At 62.3% G+C, this 19,592-nt stretch overlaps 2 protein-coding genes across 2 annotated transcripts; both read right to left on the minus strand.

The window, feature by feature from the left end:
• Positions 1 to 226: 226 nt before the first annotated feature.
• Positions 227 to 16,407, minus strand: PDLIM7 (PDZ and LIM domain 7). Its single transcript, XM_082291422.1, is given in 26 exon segments — positions 227 to 463; positions 754 to 869; positions 1,340 to 1,460; positions 1,617 to 1,797; positions 1,875 to 2,109; positions 2,201 to 2,259; positions 3,167 to 3,203; positions 3,537 to 3,694; positions 3,817 to 3,855; positions 4,672 to 4,708; positions 5,045 to 5,190; positions 5,320 to 5,358; positions 5,818 to 5,854; positions 6,217 to 6,355; positions 6,358 to 6,371; positions 6,490 to 6,528; positions 7,535 to 7,689; positions 7,731 to 8,327; positions 8,420 to 8,456; positions 8,789 to 8,943; positions 9,537 to 9,553; positions 10,296 to 10,421; positions 11,165 to 11,195; positions 11,504 to 11,655; positions 14,981 to 15,087; positions 16,318 to 16,407. Coding segments are annotated over 25 exon segments (2,859 nt in total). The 5' UTR covers positions 15,086 to 15,087; positions 16,318 to 16,407; the 3' UTR covers positions 227 to 376.
• Positions 16,408 to 16,640: 233 nt separating this feature from the next.
• Positions 16,641 to 19,588, minus strand: DOK3 (docking protein 3; the record flags this gene model as incomplete). Its single annotated transcript, XM_082291681.1, has 5 exons — positions 19,524 to 19,588; positions 17,909 to 18,202; positions 17,697 to 17,790; positions 17,439 to 17,611; positions 16,641 to 17,357 (listed from the first exon to the last, which is right to left on the minus strand). Exons 1-5 carry the CDS (start codon positions 19,578 to 19,580, stop codon positions 16,641 to 16,643), a joined length of 1,335 nt encoding a protein of 444 aa, XP_082147807.1. The 5' UTR covers positions 19,581 to 19,588.
• Positions 19,589 to 19,592: the final 4 nt, after the last annotated feature.

A 19,592-nucleotide genomic window follows, 5' to 3' on the forward strand; every position in this document is an offset into this window, starting at 1 on the left:
GTAAGGAGTATCCCTGCCCCAGCACTGAGCTGCCAGGCAGCAAGGGAGCAGCCTGGCTGTAGCAGACCCCTTCCAATTCCAGCCTCAGCATGGTTGTGCCCACCATGCTGCATGGCTCAGGGGCAGGAGATCCATGCAGCATCCCCTTCCCAGGGCTCCTAGGGCCAGTCGAGAAGCATATAAGAAGCCACACAGCTATAAGGGGATCTGGACCCAGCACTGTCTCTGGCTGGAGTTCAGCCAGGAGCTGCCAGGGAAGAGGCAGGAGCAGGGGAAAGGGCCAAGGGCCCAGCCTGGCTCCCTGGGGGCAGCAGGGCAAGGGGAGAGGAGCATGCAGGGCCAGGGGCACGCGTGGGCACAGCTGAACTCCCACCCCTCACACGTGGGAGAAAGCGTGGCTCTTGCAGAGCGGCTTGTCCTTCTTGGAGTAGAACGTCTTCCCTTCCAGGTTGGTCTGGCAGATCTGGGGAGGAGAGTGCAGCTGGTCAGGCTGGGGGGCTGAGCCAGCCTCCGGGTCCCCCACAGCCCAGCACCGGTGTCACACAGGGATCAGGGACCACTCCACATGGCCCTGGAGCACTGCCAGGGACCAGCAGGCTCAAAGCAGAGCCCCAAGCCCCCAGAATGAAGGCAAGTGGGAAAAACCTTGTGTCAGCAGGTGCCCTGTGCTGCTGGTGTACCCAACCCAGAACAGGATTGTCAGGGAGAGGCACAGGCCCCTGCAACAGTCGGGGAGGGAGGCATGTTGCTCACCGCACAGACAAAGCAAGTGTCATGCCAGCTGAACCCCAGCGCCTCCAGGAACCGGTCTCCAGCATCGATCTTGAAGTCACAGCCACGGCACTTGGTGCCAAACATCTTCTCATAGTCTGCAAGGAAAGGCAGAGCCCAGCTCAGCACTTCCATGCATTATAGCCGCTCATCCCAGGGGAGCAGGGCTGCAGCTCAGCTGGGATCCCACAGGCACAGCCTGGGGACAATTTGCTGCCAGCCCCCATCCAAGTGGGACAATGCCCAGCACAGCCAGGAGAGGTGCAGGATGGCCCAGCCACCACAGGACTCCAGGGAGGAGGAGGAGAACCTCATCTCCCAGGATGCAGCACTTGCTTTGATGTACATCCTCCCTCATTGCCATGGCAACATGGGAGCACTACCCCGCAGCTAGGCAGAACCAGGATGGAGGGCCCAGAGCTGTGGGATTGGGGTCTCTGCGCTCCCCACAGCCCAGGGGGAGCCCACAGAGCAGGGCAGCTCATCCCCCACCCCTGTGTGCAGCTGCTGAGTCCCAGTGGCACCCCAGGGCCACATGAGGTGACACACGGGGTACCCTGGGTCCTACCTCTCTCGCAGTAGGGCTGTCCCTCCTCCATGTAGAAGGCTCGGTTGCGGATGGGAGTTTTGCAGGCATTGCAGGTGAAGCACTGCACGTGCCAGGTCATCTTCAGTGCGTGCATCACCTCCTGGAAGGGAGCCACTGTCAGCCAGGGGCAGGACCACCAAGGGCAGGAAGGGACAAGGAATCCCCTGAGATGGGACCAAGGTGGGAAAGGCCACAGCCAGGCACTCACAGCAGATGGCAAGGACAGAAGATGGAGGGCAGGCTGAGGGATACTCACCCCAGTGATCTTCTTCTTGCACTTGGCACAGCTGGGCGCGTAGCGCGTGTCGTAGCACTTGGGGCAGAAGATGGAGCCTTTCTCCTCAAAGAAGCCGCCCTCATCCAGCACCTTCCTGCACTGGCAGCAGGTGAACTCCTCGGGGTGGTAATAATGTCCCAGCGCCACCAGGTACCGTCCCCTGCAGCAGGACAGAGCCACGTCAGCCAGGCTGGGGCCCAGGACACCGGCGTGGCAGTGGTGGTGGCCAGGGCTCACCTGATGACCTTGTTGCACTTGTAGCAGAGGGGGGTGCGGCCAGGCCCCTCGGGGGATTGCTGGGCCGCCTGCACGATGGAGCTGCGGTTCTGCATGGGGGTGGGCGTGGCCGGCTGGCTGTGCTTGCTCACCACCGTGCTCGTCTTGTCCGGGGCGTAGCGCTCGGCAAACGAGGGGTCCACAGCCCAGGGTGGGCGGCTGGTGGGGCCAGGGGTGGCACTGGGGGTCCTGGGGGCTGCACACACACATACACGAGTCTTTAGGACAGTGCTCCTGATCCCTGGGCAGCCCCTCCCCAAAAAGCCCAGAGGAGATGTTTTGCTCACCCAGTCCTGGCTCAGTCTTCATTGTTGCTCCTGGGGACGGGTCCGGCACGGAGACCTGGCTACAGAACAAGCAGTTAATCCAGCCTGCTCCGTTCGCCCCCACTGCCCAGGGGGTGCAGGCAGGGCTCTTCACCCCAACAAGCAGAAAGGAGCTGGCCAAGCCCCCGTGCCCAGCAGCAGCTGGTTTAGTGATGAAGTACTGAGCCAAGGGCCTTCAGACCTGCCAAGACACAGCACCCCTGGGGTCTGTGGTACCCACTGTGGTGGTCTGGGGAGTGGCAGGAGGGAGGGTTCTGGGCTGCTCCAGACTGACCAGGGACCCTAGGGACCACACATGTGATGATCACCCCCAATCTCACTGGGGTGCAAGGGAACTTGGATTTGACCTGACACAGGGAGCCCCAGGCTCCAACTCAGCAGTGCTGGGGACAGGCAGGGCAAGACAGGGCTAGACAGGCACAGCCCACCGAAAGAGCAGGGACAGGGAGAGAGGGAGAGCCAGCAGCTCTGTGCCTCTCAACAGAAATGCAAAAAGGACATGGCAACAAACCCAGCTTTTATTTGTGTCAAAGCAAACTGGGCAGAGCTGGTACCCAAAGGCCATGGCACCAGGGCATGAGGTGTCACAGAGAGGTAAAAGCAAAAAATGGGGTGCTGTGCACCACCCCTGCCTGGCTGCACAAAACAAGGAACAACCCTGACAAGCTGATGACATCCACGAGCTTGGCCCAGCTGCCCCACAGCCCCACGCCAGGCTCACAGGACACTGTGCCCCAGGTCCAGGTGCTGCCCAAACCATCACAAGAAACCAGTGAGATTTTGCCAGTGCCATCAGCCACCCCCAGCCTGCTGTTTCTGGGACACCATGGCACAGCTCGGCATTCCCAGCTGAGGGGCAGCAATGCCCAAGGGGTTCAGCCCAGGACATGCAGCCCCCCAGCTCCTGTTGCCACACACTCCCCTTACCTGGGATTCCTAACAAACACATCATCATGATCCTCCACTGAGCGCAGCAGGAGAGAAAGGAGGAAACAGTCAGTCCTCAAAGACCGAGACCCAGGCACAGCAGGAGGGGAAAGGGAAAAGAGGAAAACCAACCTCTCCTCCCACCAACCCTTGCCCCAAAACAAAGCCCTGCCCGGCCACAGGGCAGAGCAAGGCCCCAGACCGGCGGCACCACCACGACACCATGCACAGCCCTAGGCAGCTCCCACTGACTCAGCCACCCCATGGGGCCAAAACCAACACTCCAGTGCCACTCCAGACTCTGCTGGGCCCTGGCAGCCCAGGGTAAGTCCAGCACCCCCAGCCAGTGCCAGGCCCTGCAGGAACTCACTGCTGCTGTCTGTGCCCGTCAGCTGGGCCAGTTTGCGGAAGGTGCGGGACTGCGAGGTCCCAGTGCGGGGCTGCCAGTCCTCAGCGTCCTCTATCAGTCGCAGCTTCCCGGGGTTGCACCCAGGGGTGCTGGGGGGCTCCAGTGGCTGTGGGGGCTGTCTGTGAGTGACAGAGGGCAGGAGCTCAGCCAGCACCAAGCACAGACCCTGCTATGGAACAGGGAAGCTCTTCAAAAGGTGCTCTGGCACATGCCAACACCTCTGCCAGACCATGGCACTCACCGCTGCTCCACCGTGCCCCAGCTGGACCCCCTGGCATCCCTGTGGCATCAGAAAGAACGGCGGCACAACAGTCAATACCTGATTCGTGGCTTAGCCCATCCTTCCCTTACACACCCACAGTCTCAGAGATACACGAGCCTCATGGAAGTGCCAACAGCGTTCAGTCCTGACCAGCTTTGCAGTCATTCCACAGCCCCACAAGATATCGTGCCCCAGGTACAGTCCCTGCCCCGTGACTCCCAAAATGTCCAGCAAAGTGTTGTGTCACCAGCCACCCCTGCCCACTGTGTCCAGCATGCTGTGCTGCATCTTGGCCTCCCCAGCTCGGTGCCAGCAGTGCCCAGTGGGTCCTGCCTGCACACCCAGCATAAGGACACCTCATTTGGAGACAGCCTGTCTGGCAGGCGGGTGTCCAAGCAGGACCCTCCCAAGGTGATGGTCAAAGCAGCAGCTGAGCACTGGCAGTGCTTGTTGTGGGGTGAGCACAGGGTGGGCTCTGCAGCTCCACCACCAGCTCAGCCCTGGGAGAGGAAGAAGACAAAGAGGGAGAGAAGAATCCACACCATAACAGGGCAAAGAGTTTGCCCAGTCACGAGAAGCAGCGAGGCTGAGGGCTAATGAGCCAGCAGCACCCACCCAGCTCTGCCACACGAGGCTCACAGGACAATGTGCCCCAGGTGCAGGTGCTACCCAGCACCTCCCAACATCCCATAGCCAGGTTTTCCCAGTGCCATCAGCCTCCTCCACTCCTTGTACGTCCAAAAGGTTAAGGTGCAGCTCAGCATCCCCAGCGCAGAGCCAGCAGTGCCCAGACACCTGCCTGGGATGTGCAGCCTCAGCACACGCTCCCCTTACCTGGGCTTTTTAACAGTCTCATCCTCACCATCCTCCACTGAGCGCAGCAGGAGAGAAAGGGGGACATGGCGTCAGTCTGTAGTGACTGATGCCCAGGAAAAGAAGGAAAGGAAAGGAGGAAAACCGACCTCCCCACCCATCATCCCCTTGCCCCATTGCACAGCCCTGCTTGGCCATGGGGCAGAGCACAACCCAGAGCAGCAGCAGCACCGCCATGAGCCCACACACAGCCCTGGGCAGCTTCCATTGGCTCACCCCTGGGGCCAAAACCCAAACTCCTGGGTGCCACATCACCCCATTGCCTCTCCCAGCTTCTGGCTACCCCAAAACAGTCCACCACCCCCAGCCAGCACCAGGCCCTGCGGGAACTCACTGCCATCTGTGCCCGTCAGCTGGGCCAGTTTGCGGAAGGAGCGGGACTGGGAGGTCCCGGTGCGGGGCTGCCAGCCCTCAGCATCCTCTAACATCCGCAACTTCCCAGGATCACACCCGGGGGTGCCGGGGGGCTCCAGAGGCTGCCTGTGAATGACAGAGGGCAGGAGCTCAGCCAGCACCAACTACAGGCCCTGCCCAACACTGCAGCACAGAGCTATGCTCCCAAAGGTGACCTGGCACGTGGCAACACCTCTGCCAGATGCTGGCACTCACCGCTGCTCCACTGTGCCCCAGCTGGACCCATGGGAATCTCTGTGACATTGGAAACAGCAGCACAACAGTCACTGTTTGACCATCCCTGCCATATGCACCCACAGCCCCATGGAGGCACAAGCCACGTGGAAATGCTGACCAGCAGCCTTGCAGCTGCTTCACAGCTGCACAGGACGCAAAGCACCAAGACCAGTTGCTGCCCAGCACCTCCCAACATCTCCAGCAAGGTGTTGTGATTGTCACCAGCCAACCCTACTCAGGTGGGTTCCTGGGGCAGGACCCTCCTGAGGTGATGGTCAGAGCAGTGGCTGAGCGCTGGCAGTGCCTGTTGTGCAGCTCTGGAAACAGCTCGAGTCTGGGAGAGGGGACAAAGAGGGAGGGAAGAACCCCCAACAGTGCAAAGAGCACCCCCAGAGTGACTGCAAGCAGTGAGGGTGAAGTGGCTGTGGGGGCTGAGCCTGGCATGGGCACCTTGTGGCTCCTGCTGCTGCCCCTTACCTGGGCTTTGTAACAGGCTCATCCTCACCATCGTCCACTGAGCACACCAGGAGAGAAAGGGGGAGTTGGCATCAGTCTGCGGCAACTGAGGCGCAGGCACAGCAGGAAGGAAAGGGAAGGGAAGGGAAAGGAAGGAAAAACGCCCTCTCCTCCCGCTGCCCCAACACACAGCCCTGCCCAGCCACAGGGCAGAGCATGGCCCCAGCCCCGAGGCACCACCACGAGCCCACACAGCCCTGGGCAGCTCCCGCTGGCTCGGTTGCCACAGAGGGCCCACATGGGGTCAAAACCAATGCCCTGCTGTAACAACACTCCACGGCCTTTATCTGGTTCCACTTGCCCCAGCAAAGCTGGGCACACCTGGGCAGTCAGGCAGTGCCAGGCCCTGTGGGAACTCACTGCTGTTTGCGCCCACCAGTCGGGCCAGTTTGCGGAAGGAACGGGACTGGGACGTCCAGGTGTGGGGCTTTGAGTCATCAATGTCCTCTAACATCCGCAGCTTCACAGGGTCACACACAGTGTCACTGGGGGGCTCCAGCAGCTGCGGGGGCTGCCTGTGAGTGACAGAGGGCAGGAGCTCAGCACCAAGATCAGACCCTGCTCTGGAACAGGGAAGTACCCCCAAAGATGCCCTGGCACATGGCAACACCTCTGCCAGATGCTGGCACTCACCGCTGTTGCCCCGTGCCCCAGTTGGACCCGCGGGCATCCCTGTGGTATCAGAAAGAATGGTGGCACAGCAGTCAGTATTTGACCAGCCCATCCCTCCCCATACACATCCACAGCCCCAGAGACACAGGAGCCTTGTGGAAATGCTGACAGCGTTCAGTCCTGACCAGCTTTGCAGCCATTCCACAGCCCCACAAGATATCGTGTCCCAGGCTGGCCTAGTCCCTACCCTACAACTCCTGACACCCCCAGCAAGGTGTTGTCAGTGTCACCAGCCACCCCTGCCCACTGTGTCCAGCACGCTGTGCTGCATCTTGGCCTCCCCAGCTCAGTGTCAGCAGTGCCCAGCGGGTCCTGCCTGCACACCCAGCATAAGGACACCTCATTTGGAGACAAACTGTCTGGCAGGTGGGTGTCCGGGCAGGACCCTCCCGAGATGATGGTCAGACCAGCGGCTGAGCACTGGCAGTGCCTGTTGTGGGGTGAGCACAGGGCAGTCTGTGGCTCTGCCAACAGCTTGGCTGTAGGAAGAGGGAAAGAGCAGGACAGAAGGGTGGAGGATAAGGAGAGGACAGAAGAAACAGCAACAGGGCAAAGAGCTTCCCTTGAGTGACTGCAAGCAGTGACGGAGAACAAGCCCTGTGGGCTGAGCCCAGGGTAGGCACCTTGTGGCTCCTGCTGCTGCCTCAGCACATGCTCCCCTTACCTGGGCTTTTTAACAATCTCATCCTCACCATCCTCCACTGAGCGCAGCAGGAGAGAAAGGGGGAGATGGAGTCAGTCTGCAGCAACTAAGGTCCAGGAAAAGCAGGAAGGGAAAGGAGGAAAACCAACCTCCCCACTGACCATCCCCTTGCCCCATTGCACAGCCCTGTCCAGTCACAGGGCAGAGCATGGCCCCAGACCAGTGGCACTACCATGAGCCCACACACAGCCCCAGGCAGATCTCGCTGGCTTAGTTGCCCTCAGGGAGTTACTCGCGGCCAAACCCCAAACTCCTGGGTGCCACATCAACCCACTGCCTCTCCCAGGCCCTGCGGGAACTCACTGCCATCTGTGCCCGTCAGCTGGGCCAGTTTGCGGAAGGAGCGGGACTGGGAGGTCCCGGTGCGGGGCTGCCAGTCCTCAGCATCCTCTAACATCCGCAACTTCCCAGGATCACACCCGGGGGTGCTGGGGGGCTCCAGTGGCTGTGGGGGCTGCCTGTGAGTGACAGAGGGCAGAAGCTTCAGCCAGCACCAAGCACAGACCCTGCTTCAGCACAGGGCACTGGTGCCAAAGGTGCCCTCACCAGATCCTGACACTCACCACTGCTCCACTGTGCCCCAGCTGGACCCACGGGCATCCCTGTGATATTGGAAAAAATGGTAGCACAGCACTCAGTATTCGACCATGGCTCAGCCCATCCCTCACAAATGCACTCCAGAACTAGAAGAAGTTGGCAACACTCACCCAGCTCTGCCCTGCCATCCCGCAGCCCCATGCCAGGCTCATGGCACATTGTCCAGTTGCTGCCTAGCACCTCCCAGTACCCCCAGCAAGGTGTTGTCAGTGCACCAGCCTTCTCCAGATCCCTTTTCCTCAAGAAGCAATGGCAGAGCTTGGCCTCCCCGGCTTGGTGCCAGCAGTGCCCAGCAGGTCCTACCCGGCACAGGACATCTTGTCCGGCCGGTGGGCGTCCGGGCAGGACCCTCCCAAGGTGATGGCCAGACCAGTGGCTGAGCTCTGGCGGTGCCCACTGTGGGGTGAGCGCAGAGTGAGCTCTGCAGCTCCACCAACAGCTCGATTCTTGAAGAGGGAGAGAAGAAACAGCAACAGGGCAAAGAGCTTCCCTTGAGTGACTGCAAGCAGCGAGAGAGAACCAGGCGTGTGGGCTGAGCCTGGGTAGGCACCTTGTGGCTCCTGCTGCTGCTCCAGCACACGCTCCCCTTACCTGGGCTTTTTAACAAGCTCGTCCTCACCATCCTCCACTGAGCACAGCAGGAGAGAAAGGGGGAGATGAAGTCAGTCTGCGGCAACGGAGGCCCAGAGACAGCAGAAGGGGAAAAGGAACAGCAAAGGGAAAAGGACCTCTCCTCCCACTGCCCACCTGTCCCAACACACAGCCCTGCCTGGCTACGGGGCAGAGCATGGCCCCAGCCCAGCAGCACCACCAGGAGCCCACACAGCCCCACACAGCTCAATTGCCCCATAGGGCCAAAACCAACACTCCAGTGCCACAAGGCACCAAAGCCTTTTTCCAATTCCAGTTGCCCCAGCAAAGCCGGGCAGTCAGGCAGTGCCAGGCCCTGAGGGAACTCACTGCTGTTCGTGCCCACCAGCCGGGACAGTTTGCGGAAGGAGCGGGACTGCGAGGTCCAGCTGTGGGGCTTTGAGTCGTCAATGTCCTCTAACATCCGCAGCTTCACAGGGTCACACACAGGGGTGCTGGGGGACTCCAGCAGCTGTGGGGGCTGCCTGTGAGTGACAGAGTCATCTGTCAAATCTGACAGATCTTCTGGGGCTGTCCCCCACTTTCCTCAGCACAGAATCACAGCACACCAGTACCAGAGACGCCTTGTCTTACTCCCCACTCCCCAACTCCTCCTCCACAAAGGCTGGGCCCATGAAGGACTCACTGGAATGACCACTACCATTCCTGGCAATTTGAAACTGGCCCCAAGGGCCAGAAGGAAAAAGGACATAGCAAGAATAAGCCAAGGTCAAAAAAACACCATCAGGGAAGCTGTGGAGCCGTCTATGGCAGTGCCACCTGGCCCTGGGCACAGTGCCCAGCACAGCCCATCAGCCCTCGCCCAGCCAAGCCACGTCTTGGGCAACAGGGAACGGATCACACACAAGGACACTCCAGGGCCCCAGCAGCTGGTAGAGACAAGCAGCACTGGCCCTCTACACTGGGGTTTACAGTTTGGTGCCAGGAGTGACCCACCCACATGGGCAGAGGAGTGCCTGCTGCCCATCCCCAGGCTGGCCCTGCCCCAGAGGATGGGGCACTGGCAGGGAAGAGGCATGCAGGGAGGATAGAGAGAGCAGGTAAAAGGCTTACTGACTTGTCAAGGCTCAGCACCTGTAGGGAAAGGGAAAGAGAAAGGGAGGAGAGAAAGAAAGAAAAAGGAAGGTGAAATTAGACCTGCAGCACCCAAGAAGTTTCCAGAGCTCACCTATGGCCTGTACCCCTATCCCCGAGTCTCACACCCAGCTCGCCCAGGGCTGAGAGCACACTGGGACACATGGGCAGATGCCAATGGACCAGACTGTGCTCCCTCAGCCCCCAGAACAGGCCTGGATGCCCAGGGCAGTCAGTGACACATCCCGTCCCATTGCCCAGTTCCTGGGAACCACAGCAGCTCTGGCAGGAGGAACAGGGACCAGCAGCTGCTGGACATGTGCAACCAAGCAGAGCCAGGGGAGAACGGTGTGGCAGGGCTGGAGGCCATCACTCTGCCCAGCCCCTTCCTGCAGCCAGGGGACCAGCAGGACATCCCCAGGCAGGCACCGGCTGGTGGTCACAGACAGCCACCGTTTCCCTGCCACTGCAGATGCCAGCCAGTCTCCTGCTACAGTCACCGTGTCAAGCCTGGCAGGAGTCCCCACAGGCTGACACATCTCTGAGCGAGGGACTGGCACAAGCATGGCTGCGTGTCCCTGTGTGCGACAGTTCTCTTGTGCCACCTCGGCACCAGCCACCAGGGACCCTGGCACAGGCACTGTCACCCGCTCCCACCCAGGGTGCCTGGCATGCAAGGCGCAGCAGGGCTGGGCAGCAGGCTCCCCCCAGTCCTCAGGGAGCAGGATAGACAGCAACATACCCGTTGTGCTGGGGGGTGCAGGCGGGCGCCAGGGGCGCATACGTCACGGGTTTCGTCACCAGCCCGGGCCGTGGGTTCGGAGGTGAGCCGGCCCCGAAGGGCCGAGCTGTTTTGTTGAGGGCGGTGCTGGGAGCGAAGTTATATTTCAGGGGTTCAGAGCAGGGGAGTGAGTCCTGAGCGAGACAAAACACACAGACACAGGCTCACACGTCAAGCAGCATGCAAGCAGCAGCCCTGGGCCAGGCAGCACAGCAGGCAGCCAGGTAGGAAAGCTGAACAGCACGTGCACCTTGGAGACCGGGCTCTGCCAGGCTGGCACTCACTCCACTGGGCACCTGGCCCAGTGACAGCAGGTCACAAACCCAGCCTGAAGGTCATTTGAAGATTAGTAGGTGCCCTGGACACTCGCTGCTGCCCATGGCAGGGCGGTGCATGCACACACGCTGATCGCAACTGTCCCATGGCACAAAGCTGAACACATGCAGGTGGCTTCTGCCCAGGAGCCACGAGTTCATCAGCCCCAGCCCTGCCTCCCCGTGCCAGGGCACTCCCCAGCACTAGCAAACACAGTGCTGCACCTGCCCAGCCTCCTCCCCTGTGCTGGCCCCTCTGCAGCCCTGCCCACACCCAGCACCAGCACGGGCACAGACAATCTGGGCCCAGGTCCCTACTGAGCAGATCTCACTGCCTCTGATCCTCCACGGTGCCAGAGGTCAGAGCTGCTCCTCCAGCTGCGTTTTACAGACCTCCAAACACACCTTGGCCCCCTAAAAGCCCCAGGAGCAAAGTCCATTTGTTTGACTACACTGAGATTCCCTTCCCCTGAGATGAGGCTGAGCTGCCGCTGCGGCACCAGGAGCAACACGTACCTTCTGCGGCTTCCCCAGCTGGTTCTGGGCTCTGCAAGAGAGGAGACAGATGGGCAGGTGCTGGAGCTGGCCCAGACACCACCAGCATGCTGGTACCCCAGGGATGCAGCACCCAACCGAGGGGAACCATGGCCAGCTGGCACTGCTGTGTGGCTTCCAGTCAGGTTAAGCCTTACACAGGCAAGCAGAGCCCTTGGACACAGCCAGGAGCTTCCGGGCTCTAAGTAAGGAGCATTGATGCTGGGAGATGGTGATGCCCGGAGGTGGCACTGGGCAGAGTGCCCTGATTATGCTACAGTCAGACCAGAACCCCATGTTTGTGGGACCCACAATTCCTACCTGCTCAGGGTGAGGCAGAGCCTGTCCCCACAGGCACGGATCCTGTTCTGGGCCTCGATGTGTGTCATGGCACTGGTGCTCTCCCCGTCGATGTACAGCACCCAGTCACCCACTCCCACGCCGGCCTGGGCCGCCTTCCCGCCTGGAGTCAGCTGCAGGACAGACAGAGTTAGGGAGGGCTGGAACAGCCGAGTGGTGATGTGGGAGCAGAGGGACATCCTCATGAAGGCAGCAGCCTGCAGAGGCCCAGGATCCCCAGCCCAGCACAGGACACCACGCAGCCCAGACCAGGGGAACATGGGGACCCCAGATTACTCGCCATTTCCCAGTGCATGAGCCCAGAGCAGCCTCTTCCCCTTGGCAGCAGCAGAAGGCAAAGCACTACTCCAGGGCACTGCCCAGCCCCAGCCCTCTGGCATGGCTGGGGACCCTGCCAGCACCCTGGGGCCTCATCACTGTGACGCCAAACACAGAGGCAGTGCTGCCTCGCGCTCAGCAAGAAGCCCAGCCACCCCTTGGACTCATCCCTGTGGTCCTGGGGCAGGAAGAGAGCACAGTGAGTCAGGGCTCGTTGGGCAGCCCACATGTCACTGCAAACCACAGGCATGTCCAGCCCTCCTCCTGGGGTGGGGAGGGACAGGGGAGGCACCCCTTAGGCACTCCCCCCAGCCGCCAGAGCTCCCTTCCCGTTCCCAGCAGGCACAGACATTACCTCATTCCCACAGAGGAGCAGGAGCCCTCCCGGGCCAGGGAGACACCCGTCCCCACCCACGTTGCCCTGCTGGGACAGCCGGGAGCACAGCCATGAGTTCCCCTTCCCAGCCACAGTGCCAGGGATGCGCCTTGCCCCTGCTATGGCTCCATGGCACAGCTGTACATCAACCCCACGCTGGGAAGTGGAGGCTGCCCTCCCCTCCCACCAGGGATGCACAGCCAGAGGCGAGCAAGGCCTGGAGCACTGCACACAGCTCCCAGGCACTGACAGACAGACAGACAGACGTGGGCAGGCTGCAGCCATTCCTGCTCCTCCAGCATGGAAGAACTCGAGGCGCTTGGACCCAGACCAAGTATTTCCTCAAGTCCTGTTCGACATGAACATAAAAGGAGCGAGCCAGATTCCCAGCACTGTCAGAGGGCTGAAAAATCCCTGCCACAGAGTCCCAGCCCCTTCTTGCAGAACCCAGCTCATCCCAGAGCCACACGTCCCTTCTGTAGGCCAGCACTACCCATCCACACAAGGCCGAATGCCACATATGGGCTGGATGTGGCCCAGTCCCACCAGCATCCCACTGCTGTTCCCAGTGGGACATGGGTACCGCCCCCAGTGTCCCCACACCACCCTCCCATTCCTCCTGCCCAGCATGGGAGGGTGCCCTCAGCAGCAGTGGTGCCCCCGGCTCCTGGCCATGCTGCTGCAAGCCCCAGCTTGCTGCCCTGGAGGGCTGGGGAAGGCACAGGGCGGCTGCGTGGGTTTGGAGGCAGGAGCAGGAGCTGGGAGAGGTTTTCGCACGACTGCCCAGGAAGGGGAGAGCACGTCAGGCTACGTCATGAAGCCTCACCCAGCCTGGTCAGCACTTCCTGGCCCCCTCCATGCCAACGAGCAGGAAACCCCTTTGACAGGTGCCAGTTCAGCCAGGAGCCATGGCAGTGCCAGCCCTCCCGCTTCCCACCCAGGCCCGCTAACCAGGGCTTCCTTCCTTCCCTCTCCACCCAGTCTTTTGTTCCCTGCTCCTCCATCACCACATCCAGAGAGGTGCTCACCTACTGCCCCGTGCAGGGGCCTCCAGGACAGAGCCTCCCTCAGTGCCTTCCCACCAGTAGCACCAAAGGGTCTCTCCTCTTCCCCAGCTGGCAGATGCCAGGATGAGCCACACAGCATCCAGCTCTCCAGACTGCAGCCCTTATTCTGGCTCCAGCACAGGGGCCATGGTTTACAGCCTGCCTAGCCAAGTTGTCAGCACCCTACTTGCCACAGGAGGTACATGTCAGAGGGCCACGGTGGCACCTCTTTTGTGTGACCAGTGAGCTGAAACAGCCCCATTGCTCTCCCAGGAGTATCACAGCGATGGACACAGCTGAAAGTCAAGCCAATGGACACACCAGTGCTGCCCTGTGCTGCTCACCCCTGCAGAGCAGGGCCACACTGCAGCCCACAAAGCTGGGGCAGGATGCTTCCTTCCAGCCCACGGTGGCAGGGCCAGCTCACAGGAAGCAGTGGCCAAGGACAATCAGCATGCTCTGGGCAGGAGCTCTGGGGCTGGGGATGCCGCTGGAGTGCAGAGCAGCACAAGGCTCACCCCTTCCCATCAGAGCACGCCGCCCTGCCATGCAGCCCAGCCCTCACCAGGGAGCCTCCCAAAGCTGGCTGCATCCCCTGGGAATGTCCTCACTGCTCCTGCCCTGCCCAGGACAGCAGCACTGCCCGAGCCTCACCAAGCACTGCTTCACAAGGCCCCTGCCCCAGGCTCTGGGAGGCTCCTCCGTCCGACCAGACCCTTTGTTAAGAACTGGCTCGCAGCCAAGAGAAACATTTTTTAGAGAATAAACTCGCTGAAGCCGTCTCTGCGTGCTCAGCAGAGATCAGCAGGCCCCGGGGCAGCGGCACTGGCGACTCCAGGCTTACAGAGTGCCCTCAGGGCCCGTGCTCCCTGCTGGGGTGCTGTGGAGATCTGTGCCCTCTGGGACAGGCGTGCAGTGCCCGGCTCGTGCCGGGGGCAGGTCCCCACGCAGCACTCGATGCCACGAGCAAAGCTATCCTTCGAGAAGCAGCCTCCGTGCCAGCTGCCCGAGCGCCAGCGGCACAGGCGATGCAGTCACATTCCAAGGCTTATAAGGCAATTGCGTGGCCAGAGCTGTGGCCAGGGACGGGGACCTGCACACACCCAGGGTCAGGACCGGGAGCACTGCAATGGGATAGGCTCAAACCAGCAGCCTCGGGCACGAACAGCTGTGGCACAGTGGCTCTCACTGGAGAAATGGGAGAGTTTTGTGGAGGGAGTCATGTCCCTGTGCAGGCAGCAGCGCAGCTTTCTCCTCTCCATGCCCATTTCAGGAGTGACCTCAGGCATGGAGTTGGGAGCTGCACTGTGGAAAGGAGGGCAGAAGGGCACTGGCTAGGTCCTGGGATGCCAAGGCCAGAGCTGGAGTGCAGACCAGGAAGCCAGTCCCACATCTCAGAGAGCAGATCTCCTCCCGCTGTGGTGGGCACACACCGGAAGGGGCCTCCCCCGCCCCCCTCTGCAGGGGCTGTGCAGAATTTCACGTTTCTGCTGCAGCTCTCTGCCCGGAACACCCCCGTGCTAGGCTGCAGCTGATAAGGGACCAAGGAGGCTACGTGGAGCCAGGCAGGGCAGGATGCAGCATTCCCGGGGCCCCAGCTCATCTACACCCCCCATACAGCTCTGCCTCAGCCACTGCGGCCTCCCTCCCACAGAGACAGGAGGAAGGATGAGTGTCACCAGCCTCGGTTTCTCTTACCCTGGAGATGGAGAGCGGCATGCTGAAATCCTTCCCTCCCTGCAGCCTGAAGCCCCAGGGTGCCGGCCCATTCAGCATCACCTTGTAGGACTCCATGTCGCCCATCTCTGCAAGGGAAGAGGTTGTGATCCCGGTGTTAGGGTACGTGGGAACAATGCTGGGAGAGCAGGTGAGGAGAGGGCTCGGTGCCTGGCAGGGCAGGACAGAAGGCAGGTCATGTTTCTAGCTGTAACTCCACCCTGACCATCCTACACTGTGGTTAGAGACGCACCCCAAATCCATCAGCATCTCCTCCAGCAACGTAAGAGCTGAGGGGCCCAGGCTAACACTGACTAGTGCCAGGGAGCCAGGCACAGCCCTGCTGCCACCCACAGTGGGGTGTCTGTGGGCTCTGCTCTCCTCCCAAACCTGGGATGTGTTCTCCCTTGCAGCACCCCAGGAACTCCTGCTGCTGAGAGCCAAGGCAGTCCAGATCACAGAGAAGCAACAGCAGGTACAGAAGGATATGAACCAGAAGCATTTTTGCCAGATGAATTAACAGCAGCAGCAGCACAGGAGCTGCGTGATGCCACCCGAGGCGCCTGGCAGAGCAGCCAGGCTGCCGCTCCGGCAGCCGGCCGAGCAGATGCTCCCTGGGAGCGAGCCCATCTCCAGGGCTTCGACAGGAGGGAATTCTCGGTGCTCCCCTGCCTGACAGCTGTCAGTCGGCCAAGGCTCCGGGCAGATGGGCCAGCACCAGCCTCTTGCCACCTTTTACCTGGAAGACCCCCACGAACGGCCCCAGGACCTTCCTCCCGAGGGCGGACAGGGCCGGCTGCGGGACTCCCCACACCTCGCACGGGCCGGCTGCAGGGCCGGGGGCCAGCGTGCCCCCGCTCTCCCCGGGCCGGTGCGGGCTATATAAGGCGTGTAAGACGACACCAGCCCGCTCCCCGCTCGGGAGGGCCGGGGGAAGAGCTGCGTGTCAGGCATTCCCGGCTCCCGGCAGCCGCGCAAGCCCCAGCGAGGCGCCGGGACGGGGCGGCCCGGATCGGGCGGATACCCCCCACCGCTCCCCGGCGGGACGGGGCCCGGCTGCACCGGGGGTCTCCAGCGTGCACAGGCTGGGCAGCCCCTTCCTATTGCCCCACCCTGACCCGCGGGGGGCCCCAAGACCCCTCCCCATCCCACACCGCCGCCCCTCCAGGGGGTCGAGGACGCCGGCTCTGCCCTCCAGGGGCCCGACCCCGACCACCCGCCTTCCCCTGGAGCCAGGCCTCAGCCCTCCAAAGTTCACGCCCCCATCCCTCCCGGCAGAGGACACAGCCCCCCAACACGGCCCGGCTCCCCGCACTCACCCGCGGCCAGCGGGGCCCGGCGAAGCGGGCGGGAGGGGAGCGGAGCCGAGCAGAGCGATGCGGGCCGGTGCGAGCAGACGCGGGACTCGAACCCGGGCACCGCCCCCGCTCGGCCAGGCCCCCCCTTATATAGGATCAGAGGAGGGCGGAGCCAGCGGGCGCTTCGGCCAATCACCGTGCGCGCCTCTGCCTGCCGGGGCGGGCACGGCGGCGCCCCCTAGCGGGGAGGCGCGAGCTGCCCCTCCCGCCCCCCCCCACTCCCCAGAGCAGCGGCGGAGCCGAGTCCGGGAAGAGCCTTTATTGACCGAACGGCACCAGCGACATCAAGCCCAGTCCCGCGCTCCGGGGCTCTCCCGGCTCAGCAGCCGCACCAGCTTGGCTCGAAGGGTGCTGTGAGGCTTGTGCCCGGAGCGCCCCGATAGAACCTCCTGCCCTCCACGCCCCCAGCCCGCGGCCTGGGGGTTCTGCGTCAGGGCGGCCCGGTTGTCATAGAGTGGCCCCCCCTCACTGCTGTGGCCCTCGGGGGCCTGTCGGCACCCCAGTTCCCACTGCCCTTCCTCCTCCTCTTCCTGGGCCCTGGCTGGATGTAGTTCTGCAGTGAAGATGTTCTCGTAGAGATGCTCAGGGAGTGGCTTCCCCACAGCCCAGGGCTCACCAGAGCCTGGCTGCCCTGCCACAAAGAGGGGCTGCTGGCCCCGGGCGATGGAGGCATAGACAATGGGGCATGAGCCCTCTGGCTCTGGTGGGCTGAAGCGGAGGAGGTTGGCAGGGGGATGGGAGGCAGGCTGTGTCGCCTCTAAGGCTGGGCTGGGCTGGGGATCATCATTCCCAGGCCCCCAGGGCTGGGGCTCAAGGCCCTGTGCAAAGAGCTGGGAGTCTGAGATACAGAAAAGTCTGGGGTCTGGGGTGTCCTTGCCCTGCTGCTGAGAGGCGATGGCAGCAGCCACAGCCCGGCAGAGCTCAGGGGCCCGTGGGGTGCTGAAGGTGAAGGTGCCCTCGCCGGAGTCACTGCGGCGGCCGGCCTCGAAGGAGAAGACAGCCTGCAGGGTCAGAGGGGAGGGTGAGGAGCTGGCAGCCACGCTGGGCAGGCAACAGCCCCAAGAAGGGAGTGGGGGACTCACCTGATCCTGGCCAAACTTGCGAAGGAAGGGGTAAGGCCAGGTGAGCAGGGGCTGGCGGGACTGGGGGTCCTTCAGCGTCAAGCTCTGGGGAAGGGCTGAGAGCAGGTAGTGCCCGTGCAGGCCACAGCGGGTGGCTGCGTCTGTCTGAACCACCAGCACCAAGAATTCGGTCACTGTGGGAGCCAAACAAGCCAGGGATCAGCATTGCAGCACTGAGCTGCAGCCCACCCCAGCCCTATTCACCATCCCTGCACGTACAGTCCTGCCAGGACGAGTAGAGGGAGTTCTCCTCCATGGGGACAGCGGGGCTGGGCTGGGTCCTGGCATTACTCGGCCTTGTCTCTTTTGCACCCTGAAACAAAGGAATGTGAGTATGACCCGGGACAGGGGGGAGCACAAACCCCCTGCCTGCCCTGGAGCTTGCTAGCTCACCCAAGTAGGGCTCTTGGCTCTGCCAGACCCCTTGGTACCTGGAAGGCCAGCTGGCAGAGCTGGGTGATCCATTCATCCCGCTGCTCAGCTGCCAGCACATAGCTCTTCTCCGTGGTGGTGAGGTAGAAGGCAGCGGTGGCTTTGGGGCAGCTCTCCGTGCCCGCCGGGCCCACAGAGACGCAGTCGGAGAGGCGGATCACCCGGCGGGCACACCGCTGCAGGGACGTCTTCTCCGGGATCGTGCCATCATCCCGCACATCAAACTTCTCCATGCGGGCCACGCCGGAGGGGCTGGCGGCAAACAGTTGGGCTCGCATCTTCCTCCAGGATCTCTAATGCATGGGAAGGGCAAAAGCACGGAAAAAACAGGTCAGCAAAGAGCTGCCTGCTGCATCTGGCAGCGCTGCCCTCCATGCAGTGCTTGGGAAGAGCCATACAGGGCACAAGGGGCATAGGGGAGTCCTGGCCTGCACCTGCCAGATGCTGTTGGAGGGTACAGAGAACAGGGGCCAGCACACACCTGCAAACTGTGGGGCAGGGTAGCCCCAAAGCTGGGTTGAGGGGGGCCTTGCCCTGAGCGGGTTTGGCATGGCTTGCTGGGTGAGTCACACTCACTCCCAGCACCCTGAGCACCAGGTCCTGCTCTTTGTTCCCTGCTGCAAGTGCTGGCCTGCCGACCTGCAGCTGAGCTCTCAAGCTGTTCTCAGGACAGACCCTGATGCAAATTAAAGCCATTTTGAGCTGCTGAGGCTCCTGCTGGCAGCCTCACATCTGCTGAGCAGCCTGCTTCCTCCCAGGGGAGCCTCTGCAGCACCAGCACCTTCCCAGTCTGTCACGGGATAGCGGGGGCGCGTGCCACCATGTACCTCAAAAGTGCAGCAGAGCCTCCACCCCTGCAGGAACCAGATGCAGCCAAGCACCCAAAATACCCACCGCCCCCAGCCCACCTGCCTCCTCCATGGCAGGGCACTGGCTCCTCACACACAGGGCTGCCCGCTGCACTTTCAGGGCTTGGTTCTTGTTCAGCAGGGAGGTCAGACTGATTGCAGTCCCACACATCCACTGAGACCCCCACAGGACACGGCTGCCCTGCCATGGCATGACCAGTGTGCCAGCAGGGCCTACTTCACCAACACCCGACAGCTCCCTGGAGCCGGCTCGACCCTGGGTACTCTCAGCATGTCACCCACACCCTGCCCTGAGGGCTGTGGTACTCAGTGCCCCCTCCAAGGGCACAGAGGAGCAGCCCAAGCCATGAGGGTGTCACACAGATGGTGATGGCCCCCCCAAGGCCAGGCTGATGGAGGGCACAGGGACATGTCCCACGTGCTGCCCCAGGGCCCCGCTCCTACACACACACACGCTGGAGCTGCGCCACATTAACGCATGTTTATTCTTCCATTGCGACTCACGCGGTGACCAAGCAAGAAGGACCCCACGTGGGGGCGAGCCAGAGTGGGTGCCCGCACACGAGTCCCCCTCAACCGCAGGGAGAGCCCCACTTGTGGATCTGCTGAGCCCAGGGCTCCCCAGGGCAGTTCCAAAGGGTCTGTCTCCAGTCCCCCCTTCCCGGGCTGCTGAGGGCCTGGCCCCGGGCCCGGCATCATGACAAATCAGGGCAAACCCTCTACCAGCCCCAGATCCACCCTTTACCTTTCCAAATTTGGAGTGCTGCACATAGAGGATCCCATCCTTCACTGGTCTCTCCATGGGCCCAGTTCA

This window comes from Coloeus monedula, assembly GCF_965178545.1.
Source record: "Coloeus monedula genome assembly, chromosome: 15".
In the NCBI taxonomy this organism is placed as follows: Eukaryota; Metazoa; Chordata; class Aves; order Passeriformes; family Corvidae; genus Coloeus; species Coloeus monedula.